The following is a 17,657-nucleotide window of genomic DNA, read 5'->3' on the forward strand; positions in this document are numbered from 1 at the left end:
ATGAGTGATGCAACCAAAGCCAACCACAGATAAATCAAACAAGTATCACTGCTCCCTCACCTTCTAGTTTACCAATATATTCATAATTTCCGTAAGTAACTTTCATTGTAAAATCAACTAATCTGATATGCACAAAGATTCACTATGCCTTAAAAAGATTCTCTTCATAAAAACGTTGACAAGTTAATTGTTGAAATCTAAATTCACACATTTAAACTCACTTACCTCATTTTTATACTTTTCAAAAGCTCAGTGAAAGTAAATGTCACTTCATCCAGATCAATTGCTACAATAAAGATACATACACCCCATGTTTCCTTTTTCTTTGTGTTGCAAGCCTTTTTGAAAAAAGAGAGGAAAGAGTTTTTATTAATCAACAGAAATGGGTAATGTGTGGAAGGCAATAATTTGTCCAAACATGATTAGAAATGGCTAAACAAAATATTCTCAAACAAACATTTGACTATTACAGCCAATTATTTTATAACAGAAAACCATTCCAGGTTTTACAATACAGGTAAAAGACTGAGCATTTCAACTCTTATTCCTACAGTACAGGATCAATTTTACCCATACAATTCAGCAAAGCTTCGAAATACAAGCTTTGGTTCCATGGAATGCTTTTGCAGAGCAGAAGTAATGATTTCTTTTTTTTTTCCTAATTTACCATATTTGATCATAACAAAACACTGAAAGTTAAAGAATAAGAAGCCAAGCCATAAAAACATGACTGAAATCTTTACAATAACAGGCAATAAACACTCATAAATGAGTACAGCTGTGTCAACCACTCATCGCTGTGCTTTGCTGAACCACAAACCCATCTCTGCTTAGCAAAGCGTGATAGTAACAAGCACTTCCAGCCATTTTCCTACCATACATCTACTTTTAAGGTCTGCCTTTTGCTATTTAGAAGGTGCAAGTTATAACCAATCATCCTTCATCAAAAGAAGCCAACCTACAATGACAGACACGGCATCCACATGGAGTAGAACTCCTGATGATAGTTCACAAACAACTCACTTGAAGCCAGACAGGAATCACTTAAGATTCCAATACCCGTCCACCAAAACAGCAACTCAGCGGGAAACTCCTGAAGAACAACGACTTGTAGAATCATGGAAAAAAACCCTTAAGCAGGTACATCCCAAGTTTTGGAAACAAAGCTATCTTGAAGACAGAACTAGGCATGGATGCAGGCCAAAATTGCACAAACAGCAAACTTGTAAAATACTTTTCAGAGATCCAGCATCCTTGGAAATAAAACTGCAACACCACCCAAGCCCACAGCAAGGGAGCAGGATCTGAACACATTCTCCACAGCTCTAGGTTGGACATGACATCTGTTGGAGGACAGAAGTGAAATGGAGCACCAGGAGCAAGTGAATGGAAACACTGCATTCCTGCTCTTCTACACTGTTTAGCTTTAGCCCACTCCCCAGCCTACTTTTTTATCCTTTCCTTGATCACTCCACCAGCTGCCTCCTAGACAACACCAAGTGAATTGCAGGGGCCTGTTCACTCTAGAAAATGTTCCCCAAAAGCAGCAAGAGTAAGACTGCACCAGACCTAGCTCACTCCATGTTACGCGGTCTTCCAAACCTGCTCCGAAATCCTCTGCACCATCAGCATCCACTCATGTCCTTGCTTATTCAGCAGTGTAACCATGACCAATAACCCACTGTGCCCATAATTTCACTAATACTGCCAACATTTTGTTTGTTTTGGTGATAGTTGTTCTCTGTCTTTCTTGGGAACAGTATTTATACATAAGGGAAGAGTGGCTGGGGGCTTTCTCCAAAGAAAAAAAACTTTGGCTTGTGCAATTGTTAATAGTTATAGAACAGGCTTCAATGCAAAACTAACCCTCAACAATGTGACAACTGACAATTATTTAAGTCACTATTTTCTTCTTGCATTCCTATTTGAGTGTTTCTACAAATCATGACTCCTTGCACAAGAGAAAATTACTTTGAAATAAGCTATTAACAGACTGAGATGCATTTGTTGATACACAAATGGATATAAAACATTATGCAGGTTAACACTAGCTAGTGAACTATCAAGAGGGAAGACTACTCCCACTGAGCATACCCCTGACCCTGGAGTCAGCTGACCTTGTTTATTAAATAAGTTCCTTTCACTCCATGCTCCTGCAAACTCAAGCCATGATGTTGTCCTGTAAATACAACATCTCATAGGGCAGGAGGGCTGAGTGCCACCAAGCGATGAAATTGTTCCTTGTTTGTTGCCTATGCAAACAAGCCTAGCTTTCCTGGGCAGCCTAGCTCAGCTCTGGCAGGATGAGTGCAAGAAGGCCACAGCAATGCTTTATTTATAGGAGTGAGGTCTGGTTTTGCAAGAATGACTTTGAAACTCCTTGTACGGTATGGCTGGGGGTAAGAACTCATTTGTTTCTAGCATTAAACAGGAAAGCAGTCTCAGAGGCAGCCTAGCAATCCAAGAGATTCAAACCATTACAGATGGCCAAACTCCAGTATCAGGACTACTCCCACACCCACTGCTGAAGGTACAGGATGCTTTGGACAACTTCTCCTCAACACAAGAGGTTGCATGACTGCTGGCCTAACAAGAAAAATTAATACAACCCAAGATAAATAGATTATGGATTGGGGTTTTTTCCTAGTAGCAAAGAAAAGGTGAACAGCACCTGAGCATGCCTGCTTTATAACATAGCTGAGATAGGAAGGACAGGAAAACATGAAAGAACACCAGACTGGGACTATCCCACCAGCTGCTGCTAGTTAAAACAACCAAAGACACAGGTGAACTGCAGTTTTCTCAGAAAATAAGGTATCTGCCATAGCCATGCATGAAAATTCCAGTGATTTTAATCCAGAAATATTGTCATGGTTTAACCCCAGCTAGCAACTAAGTACCACACAGCTGCTGGCTCACTTCTCATTCCCACAGTGAGGAGGTGTCAGAAACCAACCATCACAGCTTGAGAAAAGAACAGTTTAATAACTGGAACAAAATAAAATGCAGCAATAACAACAACAACATTAATAATAACTGCAATGGAAACGAAAGAGAGAGGCATAAAACCCAACAGAAACAAGGGATGCTCAATACATTTGCTCACCACACCCAGCCCACTCCTGAGCAGCAATCAGCAACACCCAGCACAACTCCAATGCAATTTATATATTTAAATAAATATATCATATATATTTAAATATATATTATTTATATATTTATTCATAGTGGGTATGACATTCTTTGGTATGGAATGCCCCTTTGGCCAGTTCAGGACCTATCCTATCTGGCTCCCTCCAGATCTTAGTGTGCATGCCCACTGGCAGAGCATGGGAACCTGAAAAGTCCTTAACTTAGAGTGAGTACTACTTAGCAAGAACTAAAACACCAGCATTGTCAACATTCTCATGCTAAATCCAAAACACAGCACTATACCAGCTACTAGGAACAAAATCAGCTTTATTCCATCTGAAACCAGAACAAATATAAACGTCAGGGCTGGGGAAGGGGAGAAGAAATAAGGAGATGTCTTCCTGGCAAGTCACACTCATAAGAACTCTCCTCTTTGCACCCCTTCCCTCCCCAAGTTCTCTTCTTTCCTGAGTTAAAGTTTACTGCTGAACAAAAAACATAGCAGCATCACTTCTTCCAACTATTTTGCTTTGTTTACAGCCAAAACAGATTATTCATCTCAGAGGGACTTGAATGCATGGAAATGAAATGAAATGAAGACAAATTCATAGCCAGAAATTAATTTCTGAGGGCTTTCTTCTTTACCAGTCTGACTCAAGATCTTTTTTGATACAGAATCACTTCAGAAAATGGGCAGGACAACAGCTCAACATCTTCCCTTGTCTGTCCTTCAGTTTCAGTAAGATGACTTGCAGTGACCTTAATTCAACTCACCATGAAGCAAAGCCTACCTACAAATCACTAACCCTAAGATTATTTAACATCTAGTCATCCACATAGACTTCTTTCTCTTTTTATCATCTTTTATTTAGGATTCCAAGGAACCTATGCTATAACTTTGGGCAATATTCTGTTAAATCAATATAGTTTTCTGTAGGAAAAGATCTAAAACTCTTACAAAATCTTTTAAAATATTTCTCATTCTGGACTTGCCACTACTTTTATTCGATCTGATTTTTACCAGATGACCAGTTTATTTAAATCTAGTGAAAACAACCTGGGAAGAGTCAGTAGCTTAAAATGCTCATCCAACACTTAATTACTGTAAAATGGTATTCTTGCCTCTCTTCTTTCCAAGTGCAGCTGAAAGGCATTAAAGGCACTAACAGGAATAACTTCTGTTCTCTGCCTCCAGAGGTTCTCCAGTGCTAAACAGTCCCAAGGAGGAGATGGTCATAGGAAATCTCAGCTCTAGTATGCAGTTAGAGATGTTTACTCGTCTGCCAACACTGATAACAATTTTGATGACAGTCTACAAAAGTGATCCAGGAATAGAAACTTCAAACGATGTTGTGTAAAAGAAGGTCAAGGGAAATGCACATGAGAAATATGCAAACACAGATGGATACATGAATCAAATGCAATATAGGATGTCTCACTGCAAATATCAATCACCTGATTTTTGAAGAGGAAGATATGGAACTTGACTTCCTAACACAAAATCTCAGTTACTACATTCCAATCAATATAGAGAACTAGCTTGATAGTACAAGAGCACAGACATTTGTTAGAGATAGTCCAAAGGAGGTTACAGAGACGATCAGGGGGCTGGAGAGAGTTGGGGTTGTTCAGCCTGGAGAAGAAGAGGCTTCAGGGAGATCTTACAGCATGTTCCAGTACCTCAAGGGAGCTATAAGAGAGCTGGAGAGAGACTTTTTCCAAGGGCATGTAGCAATAGAGCAAGGGGGAATGGCTTCAAACTGAATGAGAGCAGGTTTAGATCAGGATTAGGAAGAAATTCTCTACTGTGAGGGTGGTGAGACACCAGGACAGGCTGATCAGAGAAGCTGTGGATGCCCCATCCCTGGAAATGTTCAAGGCCAACTTGAACAATCAGCTTGGGCCCTGAGCAATCTGGCCTAGAGGAAGTTGTTCCTGCCCATGGCAGGGGGGTTGGAATGAGATGACCTTTAAAGGTTCCTTCCAACACAAACCATTTTGGCTTTACATGCTCTCCAGTCATCTTCCACCCACTGTAATGCTTATTATTACAGTGGGTGGAAGATGACTGGAGAGTAGACTCAAGAAGATCTCACAATAGAAAACTATTCAAAATAAAAACCTGCAGGAAAAATATCCCAGAGGAAAAAAAAAAAATCTGTGACCATTATAAGCCCTATCTACATATAATAAGTTCTGTGTAAAGACAGATCCTTCATTTTTCAGCAATACCATTTTTAAATTTTCTATTGATCATTGTCTGGGATAGAAGATTATTATTAGTTCACAACAGAGGAGATCAAATTCAAATATAATACTAGCTGAAAGTAATGAAGTCAATGAAAGTATTGAACTAGTAAAAACAGTCCATGTGATATGCAAAGTTCCCATTACACTTTTACTGGAGAGGTCATCAATCTCTCCCCAGGATAGGCAGAAGATGAGTAAAAAAAGAAACCCTATACCAGTTGCCTGAACTTTTTAAGTCCAAGGGCACATACAAGCAGTGCATCTGCTGCTAAGATACTGAACATCAGCAAGAGGCCACGGAGATGATTTGTTTTTTTGGGACTTTCAGTAGCTCTTCTTTTTTTAATAACAGAGGATCCTAAAATATCTCTAATTTTGCTCATCCATCCAAAGCTTCAATGGATTCAGGTTCAGTTCAGCTGCAGTTCTATAAATGAGAGACAAAGTCTAGACAGAAAATACTTTATTAGCTCATATGTGTTTCATGTTTTCGTCAAAAGCAAGAGGCCTCTCTGTCTTTTAACACGAGGATGAGGTAGCTTACCAATTAAAATATTCTCCTTTTATTAAGAAACCACAACCAAAAGGAATTCTTTTCAATGTAAATGTGAAATTTTATGGACTGGGGACACTTGGCCTGCTGAACATGAACCTTCCATATTTAAGTAGTCTTCACTTCATTCCTCAACTTAAGCTACAGTTTACCTGGTATGTTTTCTTCACTAAGAAAGCAGTTCAACTCCTGCACAAATCAAGTGCTCTGCAGTATCTGCTTACCAGTGTAAGTCACCAGTTGGGGAGAATTTCAGGATGTAAGAAAAGTAATTAGAGACAAGAAAAAACCACCTAGAACGTCTTCATACGCTAGAGACTTTTTGAAGGAAAAGAAAAGGCACCAATAATACATCTCTCATGGGGTACAGAATTGGCTGGTACAGAATTTTACACCACTGGCTTGAATTATAACAGAAACAAATTAGTACAGTACTTGGGGGAAAAAAATAAATGGGCAAATAAAGCTAAAATAGGAAAACCTAACTATGCAGACTGCAGATCTTTCACCACAACAATTTTTTAATAGCGGGTTAGACAAATACTTGATAAAAATGGCTCAGGAATTCCTGACTCTGAACAGCTGAGCTGCTGCAGGAGAACAGTGAGCCACATTTCCCAAACAGTGCTATGAACAGCCAACAAAAAAAATGGAGCTCCTACCCACACACCACATATTACAGCCAGCTAAGCCAATGAGCTCAAAACATACCAGACCCTATGCCTTAAGGTCCTTGGCAGACTCCAAATTCTATCAATTTTTTAAACCACTTCAATTTTCTTTGGAGAAGTTTGGTTCCAATTTAGTCACCAAATCATCTGTTCCTCACATGGGTTCTTTCCAATATATTCAGCAACAATTTGCTCAAGCTTTTCTTTCCTGCTTATATCACCCCATATTCTACTTCAGATTCGCATTCTGTTCTCTACCAAAACAAACAGTAGCAGAACATAACAAACGCCCTGAGCTTCTTCATAGCAGTATTAGTATGGCTTCCTGGACTACTTCTAATATCCCTTACACCAACAATCACATGCTGCTCACCAAAGTACATTAGTAATTCCACTAAATCTATTCACTTCATCTAGAATTTACAAGCACTGTTGGTTCATAATACAGATTTCAGGAGAGTTACAAAAAATTAATAGTACAAGAGATGCAAGAGTGAGAGCCAATGTTAGGCCAACAACAATCAGTGTGTAAAAGTATTGAAACGAAGACTTTAAAAGCTACAACTCTAAGAGATTCTGTTCATCTAGGCAGCATGATTTGATAAAGAAAAGAAATGATAGAGAGAACAAAAATATTTGTAGGACACCAATGAAAAGCTCTTGTTTAGATAAACACTTCCATGTTCACAATAAGCTTGTGTGGGAGTTCACCAGATAGCAAAAGAATTTAAAAAGAAACATCTTTCTGATTACACATCAGATACCTTCCTTCAGCCCACACACCAAGAGTGCTGATTCAGCTTTTGGGGTTCTAAGACATTTTGAGTCACCATTTTATTGTAGAAGAATGTCATTAAACTTGGCTGTCACAGAGGGAAGCTTTAATGTTCTCCTACTATGAAGGAAAACACCACCATATTTAACAGACAGCTGTGGTGCATTTGATCAATCCTCCTCTGCAGACCTGGTTTTCACAACTACAGGTCAGCAACATTTTCCAGAAAAGTTGTGTTACCATCTCTCTCTTGTCACCTTCCTCCTCCTCCACACCTCTCAAAGAGGCTCAGCTGTTTCAAGGACTCACAGCCCAGCTGCAATAGGGTGCATCTGCATATCCTTGACTCACACGCTGTGGAAACAGATAACTGGAGAGCACTGCAAGGAAAGCTACAGAGCACAGAAAGAAAGGGCAAGATAAGAAAGCTGAAATTTCAAAGTATCATCACTAGTAGCTCAAATGCCAAAAAGAAAAAATATCAGAGTGGAAAGGTGTGACATCCTGAAGGAAAAAAAACAGTGGCTCCAGTGGGCATTGGCATTCATTCCAGGGAGCAGCAGATAACAGGTTCTCTCCTCCTGGCTGATGCCTGCCTGGCCAGTAAAATGTCTCACTGAAACACAGGCACATTTAGGCTGGTAGGTCACTACATTCTAGCAATTTTTTGTATATGCCTGCCAAAAATAATTGCTTTATACTTTTAAGCCACATGTGTTCAGTTTGCAAAGTCTCTGCACATGCACCCTAAGCAACTCAAGAAGGACAGCATTACAAGATGTTTTCATTTCCAGTCACTAAATATTCACTGAGCAAGGATAGAAAAGATATTCAGACTGCATCCAAACCCACATCTGCACCCTGAGTATCTGCCAGTTACCACAGTACCTAAAGTCTGGGCCACACTGCTTCCTAGTTACCACTAAAAGTGCCCTTCATGTTCTCAGAGATTTGGCAGGCACAATTCTAGTATCAACCACAATAAAACAAGGCCAGTGAGCCAAGAAAGGCAAGGTTTCAGGTCTCTGTGCTTTGTAAATGGCTTGAGAGAGGGATTCTTAGATGCTACCTCTATTTCCATCAGCAGCCTTATGATTTAAGCTTCCTCAAGTCAAACCAACTACACTGCTAAACAAAAGTGTTCTGGTAAGTATTTGTCTCAACTGGTGGCCTGCTGTTTAACTTTTTGCTTGAGAACAGAAAGCTGCTACACAGCTTCTGCTCCAGCTCAGAATTGAACAGGTTACTACTGAACCTCACTGATTAAAACACAAGCAGCTGGTGCTTGCAGGGCAAACCCTGGGACAGCCCCTCCAACATAATACCACAGAGAAGAAAAGAGCAGCCTCCTCCCAAATCCCTGCAACTTGAACTAGAGAAGCCTGAGAAGCCAGGCTCACCATAGTTGCTTGACTTGGGAAAAGATGCAGCAATTAGCCAGGCTGTTAATTTGCTTGACCTCAGAGTCAGATGAAGCCTGCTCTCAGCTAGAAGTAGCAATTCCAGCACCTTCCAGGTCTCTCCATGGAGGCACACACTTGACAGCTTATTCATTTCAACACCCTGCAGATACTTCTTTAAGTTTGAGGGAAAGGCCTTGGACTAATATATAATGTAGATTTTTTTTTCCTTGTACATTGAAAGGCTCTCAACAATCAATTTTAATTGCAATACAACAGATATTAGTTATATATCTTAATGAAGGTCTGGTTCTGAATAGGTAAAGGAAGCAATCTTCAGATGCTGAAAGGTTCCAAACACCATGTATCTTATCTGGCCACTTCTAAGTAATGATCCCTGAAAAGAAAACTTTACCTGTAAATGAAATTTGCAGGATATATATATACATTATATAGATAATTATATAGATTATATATATTATACTGCAACCTGCCCTGCTTTTTTTCAGTCAAGGGAACTGACTACTCCTGTTTTCATTCTTACAGGGGAACTCAACTATGCTTTTAGGTAAATGCTTTCATGAACATCCATGACTAGAAATTGTATCTGTTACTGAAAGAGCCATGCACAGTCTCTCTTCTATGCTATTATTCCTCCGTGATGTGAGTGCATCAAGACCTGGTATATCCACACTGCAGTTTAAAAAATACAGATTACAAACTATTAGTACTGACAATATAGCTGTGACAGGTCAGCAGAACTCAGAACATGTACATCAATGCAAGTGCCCACAGTGGGAATGATCTCCCAGCTGGGTATTATAAAATTGCATCTGGACTCTTTAACAGAGCTTCTGCCATGATTTAGCTGTAGCATAGCTGTTCTCTGAGCCAGCTTGTTGACACAGCAGTCATACTGAGGAGAAGGAAAAGCAGAAATCAAGAAAGGCCCTAACACTTTATTAATCTGTTTACACATGCCCAATGACTAACTTTGAACGGAAATGCCTTAACAATAAGCACAGGTTAACATTATGCAACAAAAAAGGAAACATTCCTGTTTCTGCAATAGTCATCTCCATACCCTTTCTGCAGCCTCATAAAGGATGCAGAGGGGGAAAAGAACCACACAGAAGCACTCAGTAAGACAAACTGTATAAGCTGACTAAGACATATTTGAAATAACTTGCAGTTCGAAGAATCAGGTGATCACATGGTGCTGTTTTCTCCTGTCACTTGTTAGTAACCTAAAAGGACTCCCGAGCACGTACCTTTATCACAAAATATTAACAAAAAAGGGCAATCTACAGAAGTAGTTTACACAGACATGGACATGGCAACATCCCACTTCAGCCTGCCTTCACTTGGAAAAAGCTAAGTCACAGTACATGAGCTTTGGCTCTGGGACCCTGGGCGGCCGCTGCAGCGAAGTTACGGCTCAGTTTGAGAGCCGGGGCACAGGACAGACTCTGCTGCCGAGCGATGCTACGAGCTGCACTACTTACTAGAGCTCCATCCGCTGCCGACAAGCTCTCGTACGTCTTCCACGCTTTCTCCCTCACGCTCTCCGACACCTTCAGCGCATCACACAGCACTACAAAGTCCGCTTCGCCGACCTCGACCCTGGGAAAAGCATCGCACATCGCCAGCGGGGACACGGAACCGGGGGACGACCACGGAACCCACACCACCCGCTGCCGGAGCCGCCCGGGGGTGACGCCGCCCGGCAGCCCGGACCTCCGGGCGCCGAGAGCCCCGGGGCGGCCCGCCCGCCCCCAGTCCGCTCCCGGCCCGGGCGCCGCTTACCGGGGGGCGGCGGGCGGCGCGGAGCCGCCGTCGGGGCTGGGGCGCTGCGTCCTGGCGGAGCCCGCCCTGCGCGGGGGCTTGGGCGGCATGGCGGGAGCGGCTGCCGGGAGCGCCCGCCGCGGGCGGCACTGACCAGGGGCCGCCGGGTCCCGCTCCCGGCCCCCGCCCGCCGCCCGAACCGCGGGAAAACGGCGTCAGCGCCACCCTCCGTCACTTCCGCACCGGCGGCCGCGCCCCCGCCCCGCCCGCGGCCCCGGACACGGGGCGGGACCGAGCGGCTGAGGCAGTGCGGCCTCACGGAACCGCCCGGGCCCCGCGGCCGCCTCAGGGACTGCGGCCCCGCCGTGCCTGGCGCTTCAGGTACTCAGCGGGTGCAGGCGATACATCTTTTCCGTGAGATGGGAGGGAACGCAGACCTGTGTATAAGAGTAACTGTACAGAAAAACTGTACAGGTGCAGAGCGGGGCAGGAATTGCAGATCCTTCAGTATCTCCTGGTTCAGTCCGACCAAATGCCGGGTCCTACGCTTTGGCCAAAACAGCTGCAGGCTGGGGTCAGAGTGGCTGGAAGGTGGCCCAGGGGAAAAGGACCTGGAGGTGCTGGTCAACAGCAGCTGAAGATGAGCCAGTGTGTGCCCAGGTGGCCAAGAAGGCCAGTGACATCCTGGCCTGTGTCAGCAATAGTGTGGCCAGCAGGACCAGGGCAGGGATTGTGCCCTCGTACTCAGCACTGGTGGAGTTACATCTTAACTGTGTCTGGTTCCTCATGGGAAGAAAGTCCAGAGAAGGGCAGGGAGCTGGGGAAGGGTCTGGAGCACAAGTCCTGTGAGGAGCGGCTGGGGGGAGCTGGGGGTGTTTAACCTGGAAAAGGGAAGCTTGGGAGGCCTTACTGCTCTCTGCAGCTGCCTGAGCAAAGGCTGTTGAGAGGTGAGGCTTGGTGTCTTCTCCCAGGTAACAAGTGACAGGACTAGAGGATGTGGCCTCAGACTGCACCAGTGGAGGTTTAGGTTGGACATCAAGAGAATTTCATCATGGAAAGGGTTGTTAAACATTGGAATGGGCAGCCCAATGGGCAGCAGTGAAGTAACCATCCCAGGAGATGTTCAAGAAGCAACTAGACATGATGGCATTTGGTACCACAGTCTCATTGACAAGGTGGTGGGTGACCGTGACTCAATGATCTCTGAGGTCTTCTCCAACCTAAATGATTCAGTGATTCGGTGACCTCTCAATCTGACATTCATCCAAGTCCTAACTGAAATGCTCTTTTTAACACTGTGTGTTAAAATTACATTTACTGTAAGAAGTTCAGGCTGTGGGCATCTCCTGGATTTTAAGTCAATGAGATTCAAATTGCCAGTGCCCTGATTTGAAGATCTTAAAAATCTGCTTTGTTGTCTGCAGTTGCATACTTACATTTAGAAGGCCAATCTCTGCTGCAAACAAGCACAATGATTTTCAAACTTACATGGTGGCAACTTCTTAGAAAAGGAAAAATATTTGTATGTAAGGATTCTTATTACCTGCACATATCTGACATTCACCTGTAAAGCAACTACTTTTAGTGAGACTGCTGTCAAAATTCTGGATTTAGGAAAAACCCAAATGAAAATCAGCATGAGCATTCATATGTTACACAAATAAAATTCTCTAGTATTTTTACATTCATACATTCTAGTAATTTGTTCAGGCTTGTCCTTTATATTCATTAACTTAAAACAGGAGAATAGTGTCTGGCTTTCTGCTTTATAATTAGAATTAAACCAAATACAGAAAAGTGAATACAGAACAAATCAAAGTACATGAACTCCAAATTAAATGTTTGAGTTGTAGACTGTAATGGGATTTGGACACTCCTGATTATGATTCTAGAAAAACTGTGGCAGTAACTTCACCCTGCTTCTACGCACATTTAAATACTTCTTGTATTCAGATGGTACTAGATGCTGTGGAAGATTTGGGGTTTAGGACTGTCTGCCATCAATCATTGAACCACAGACAAGTAGACAGACCAACTTGGAAAAGTAAGCTGAACCCCTAAACCACAGCAGAGTCCATTGCTTTCTCCTCACAACTGGCTTTAAGAGCACAAAATAATTTTAAATGAGAGCAAAGCATCTCAGAAGACTTGGTCACAGCCAGTGGAGACCATGCCAGCTGTCAGCAAGAAGGAACCAAACACACCCTCCTGGGCTGCTTCCCTCACAGCTGCTTTAACATGCTGTTACAGCCAGGCCCTGCACCGTCCAGATGGCAGGCAAAGAATTTGTCTCATGGCCCTCAGTGCATTGCTCCTTTTAAAAGTTCACAAACCAGCCTCAGTGTAAATACTAGGGTTTTTTTTAATTGTTAGTGCACCAAGCACCTTCTCAAGTCAGATTTTATATACTTTCTCATCAAGCAAGGCTCTTAGGGCTAGTCTCCATAAATAGGTAAAACCAAAATATAATCTTAGAATGATTCAAATTACAGCTGGAGGGAGACAAAGGGAGCAGCAGATGAATGAAGCAACAATAACCTTTAATAATCCATCCCAAAGCCTTGGATATAGTAACTACATCTAAACTGTAGTAAGAAGAGTTAACATGTATGTACTTCCAAAGAAAGGCAGGTTCTTGGGTAAAACCATATTTAAGATGCTGCACCTTTTTTCCCCCTTCTCCTTTTAAGATGTACTGATTTGAATGTTTTAATGTATTCTACAATATCTTCTAAATGAAGCCTTTGGACTTTTCAATAAAATTACAACAGAAAGAAAAAAATCAGCTCCTACTGGGGAAAAACAAAAGCAGCAAAGGAAACAATGCAATGTCAAATAAAGTATTCATGATAAATTTTGCATCTGACCTGACAAAATCTTAATTTTAAACATCTTGCTATAACTTCTTTTAGAGTATAGGTCACGGACATATGTGTAACATTTTCCAGTCAGGCAGTCCTGACTCATTGTTTCCAGTTGCTACATAACCTTAGGTAATTTTATTATCCTAATTTTTTCACTTAAAAATATTGCTGTAGTTTCATTGTAATTGCCAGTGGGAATTAAAGCCATTATTTCAATTATAGTAAATATCAGTTTTCTGAAGCTGCATGACCAAAACATATGCATTTAAAAACCCACTAAATGGAGAGCTTCTGGATATTAGTCCAAATACTAAATATTGGCAGAATTTCTACTTGAATAAATCCCATAGGCTGTAAAACTCAAGGATCGTGAAGATGTCTGCATGTATCACACCCATTTTCCTGCATATAACAGGCAGAATTAACCAGAGAGGGGACAGAGCCTTTCCTGGCCAGCCTTTTCTGTGCATTCACATTCCTTGCACTGTGTAGCAGCCCCCAGCCCTCTGCCATCAGTGTCACCTGGAGCCCAGCTGTCCCTCTCGAGCCCCAGCACGAGTGCCAACAGGAGCAAGGAGGTGACAGACCTGCAGGCCAGCTTTTCACCAGCTGCTGCCTACAGGCCCCAGGCCTTAAGAAGAGCCTTGCTAGAGAAGCACCTGGTGCAGCAGGCAGACCTAAGTGACAATCTTGCTGCAGAAGAGCCTCAGGGACACCAGGCCATGGTTTGAACAGGCCCTTTGCGCTCCCCAGCGTCACCTCCCCGGGTAACACTGTGATTGCCTTGGCACCAGCTCTGCCTTTGAAGCTGGAAAGGGTTTACTGGGGTGAAACTGACTGGTTGTGCCTCTTGGTGGTGTTGAGCCTGACCCCTATGCCATTGTTTCTTACACAAATACACAGCTTGAGATGTGAAGAGTAAAAACCATTTCTGTAAGTGAATATTTCTACAGTGATGTAAAGTCCATAGGGACCATAACAAACATCTCTACCCGTTTCTCTTTGAAATGAGAGGTATCTGTCAGATGTTAACTTCTAACAATTCAAATCCTCTCTCTATACATTGACATTATTAATAAAAAGAATATTTTTCACTCCACAGTCTCACACATCGGTGGCTTGCTCTTCTCAGAGCACTGCTGGACTCTCAGGACTGCAGTGATGAGTTTCAGACAGGAATCTCTATCAATAAAGCATTTGACCAAACTGCAGTGGGGTCTGAAAGGACACCACTGTTACTGGATGGGAAAATGGCTATATGTAAATAATGCCTATGTGCCAAACCTCAACTCTTCACAGATGTTTCCAGCTATTTTCTTGGACATCAGAGATGTTTTGCATTGATCAGGCTCTTCGACTTGACTGTCACTTTTTTCTCTTTTTACTCTGTTGTATTTGTTTATAGAAGAATCATAACTAGTTATACAGACCTTCCACATTTCTTGTTCTCTGTGAGAATGGCTGTCAGAGCTGTGTCTGTTTTAACAGATTTGCAGTAGTGCTGAGAGCTGGGGTACTAAAAAATAAAATCCCTGACTAATGCAATTTTTTAGATTAAGCCCTAGTGACAGTGCAATTACATCAGACAAAAATGATCATTCATGGTATGGCTTTCCTTGCTTACAAAGGTTCTTGGATATCAGTGTACATCATGCCCTTGCATGTACAGCTGCATCACACCATGTGCTTTGTCACACAGGTACCACCCTGTGTCCTTGGCAGGCAAAGCACTTCAAACCCTGGGTACACTGTGCCCCAGGAAGGTGCAGGGAGGGTATCCTGTGTCCCCTCTGCAGGGCAGCTGATTTTAGCTGGTACTGCCAACTGCTAATGAAATAAAGATCAGCAAGCAAACCACAGCCCTCTTGTTGCAATTACACAGCCACATTAAGGACCCTGCTGCAATCCCTCCCTTCCCAACCTTCTCAGTCCCAAGTTCTGCTTCCTCTCACCACATGGCAAAATGCACTCTGGCCGAGGCAGCACCCTGTCCTGCTGCTGGCCATCTACCCAGTGAGGATGTTTCCCATGCCTTCACTCCCAAGATTTCCTAAGCCCACAAGAAGCAGAACACACCCTCCTGGAAGTAGTTCTTAGGAGTCAAATTAATCTTAACCAACAACCTGAAAACCAATTGAAAATTAGCGACCATAGCCTGTAGTGAGTGAGCGTAGATTTCTCTGAACTAAACCAACCCGTGACCTTGTTTATTTCTTTTTACTACAAGTGGGTCTAAGAGAAAGACATTCTTTACTAATCCATGGCAGTGAAATACCCTAATTAGGTGAAAACATTTGGGTATAGCATTCCAGAAAAACTCCTGGTATGACAACAGTGCTGTAGGCTCTTCTATGTTGCTTCCTCCTTAGCAATAAAATCTCCTCCTACCACTGGAACAAGGAATGTCAGTGAGAGTGCAGCTCTGCTGATGTCTCTAAACCACAAGCTTTTGCTAATACTGATGTGTCAGGTCTCCATCCTCCCACCCAACCCATATGAACAAACACACGTACGCACCTTGACAGGCATCAGGTAACCAGACTCTAGCATTTTCAGTCTTGCAGGCCCAAAGGATTTTCTTCATGCCAAAACTTGCCCTGTGCCTCTTTACTAAAGCTGCAACGCTTTAGCAGGAGGAGAGAGGCCTTGGAGCTTTTATTGTGCTTTTTAAGTCCAGATAACTTTGATAACATTGACTGGTCACAACTTTACTCATGCAGAGACCAGCTGAACATCAGAGGCTCTTTGGGACCCATGAGAGAGCAACATAGCCCCCTCCTCCAACTGAACACGGTGGCACAGGATACTGATTTTGCTACTCCAGTAATAAAGTATGTCTCAGCATTAGGATTGATTTTGTTTTATATGAGGAGTTTTAAAACTATTTCCAAAGATAATTGTCCAATGAGGTCATTTTTACACTAACCCTTTTCTGGAATTTGCTGGGCTGGAAATGTGATTTCTTCAGTGCGGCACGGCCATCTTTGTTTATTACACTCTTAACTATTACTATACTTGTATTTATTATACTTTTATTATTTAAAAAGGAAAAAAGCCCAAGCATCTCCAAGAGCTGTTTCTTTCCATGGATTTGTGTCCCATGCTTCATTGACTTGGTCTAAGAGGGCAGAAGTTCCAACATGAGCTTTAGCTGTACTCCAGGTGTTTTAGGTTGTCTTCCTACACAAAGTGTTCAGCATTTAATAAGGGTGGGAGCTTTTCCTCAGTGCACATGAGTTTCTCCCTCCATCCCCACACTTATTTTTACACTGCTGATAGAAGTAAATTTCAACAGGTTCAAAAGCTGTTAGAGACAGGCATACAGCATGATCATAGAAACCTCCCGTGTGCAAGAACAAATCTATTTCTCCCCCTGCTCCACCACCCCTTCAGCAGCCTCATTTGCTGTGTCTCTGTTAAAGGGCACAGACCAACAAGTTTGGCTACTCAGTTTTGTTTTGAAAACAAGTTAAAGAGCTGACGAAGCTTGCTTACAGATTAACAAGTTTCATGTTTAACTTGGGGAAAATAAGAACAGAACACTCCTGAAAAGGTAGGAAACATCCTTAAAAGTACCTCAGCGTAAATCTTGCGTCATACAGAGCTCCAAAGAACACACCAGCAACCTTGTGCTGACATATACTTGACCTTTGCTGCAATCACACAATTGCAACATCCTGAATGTCTGTAGCTAAAGTTTTCCCAGCAGGTTTTCCACCTTGCTTGCACATATACTGAACAGCAATGTAAATATAATTTATACATTAACATCTAGCCTGTATGCATGTGAGGCCTTATTTGATGTTCATGATTGCCATGCACCATCAAACATGGATTTAAAAAGTCCAGCTTTGGAATACAGCAGTTGTACTTTTCATTTTACTTACACCGGGACCAATCCATAAATTAAGCCACATGCAGATGAAGAAAAAAAAAAGTATTGTGTATTTAGGAAGCTTCCTTTAAAATAAATTATTTTATCTCAGTCCAAACATTCACAATAGCAGGAAGCTGGATCATAGCATGTTTACAGTTGTATAATAGCTCCAAAAACACTAAAGCATCCTCCCACTGTATTAAGAAAAGAGCCTTTAAAAGATGTAAAATAATATTAGTGCAAAGTCTCTTGACTGAATTAACCTAAGACAAATTATTTGGACACGTATGGTGTATATTATTTAAAAATAGGTTAAACAGTGTTTTGGCTTATTTTCAAACATGCAATTA

General features: G+C 42.2%; 1 protein-coding gene across 1 annotated transcript in view; it reads right to left on the reverse strand.

Moving 5' to 3' along the window:
- The window catches only part of RB1 (RB transcriptional corepressor 1), a 72,232-nt gene extending 61,427 nt beyond the window's left edge, over window positions 1–10,805 (reverse strand). Inside the window, exons 1-3 of the mRNA XM_050970235.1 lie at window positions 10,588–10,805; window positions 10,287–10,404; window positions 226–338 (exon numbers count right to left, since the gene is read on the reverse strand). Coding sequence (XP_050826192.1) covers window positions 226–338; window positions 10,287–10,404; window positions 10,588–10,676 — 320 coding nt within the window. The 5' untranslated portion in view covers window positions 10,677–10,805. The remainder of the gene's footprint in view (window positions 1–225; window positions 339–10,286; window positions 10,405–10,587) is intronic.
- Window positions 10,806–17,657: the final 6,852 nt, after the last annotated feature.

The sequence above is a fragment of the Serinus canaria genome, chromosome 1 (assembly GCF_022539315.1).
Source record: "Serinus canaria isolate serCan28SL12 chromosome 1, serCan2020, whole genome shotgun sequence".
NCBI classification, from domain to species: Eukaryota; Metazoa; Chordata; class Aves; order Passeriformes; family Fringillidae; genus Serinus; species Serinus canaria.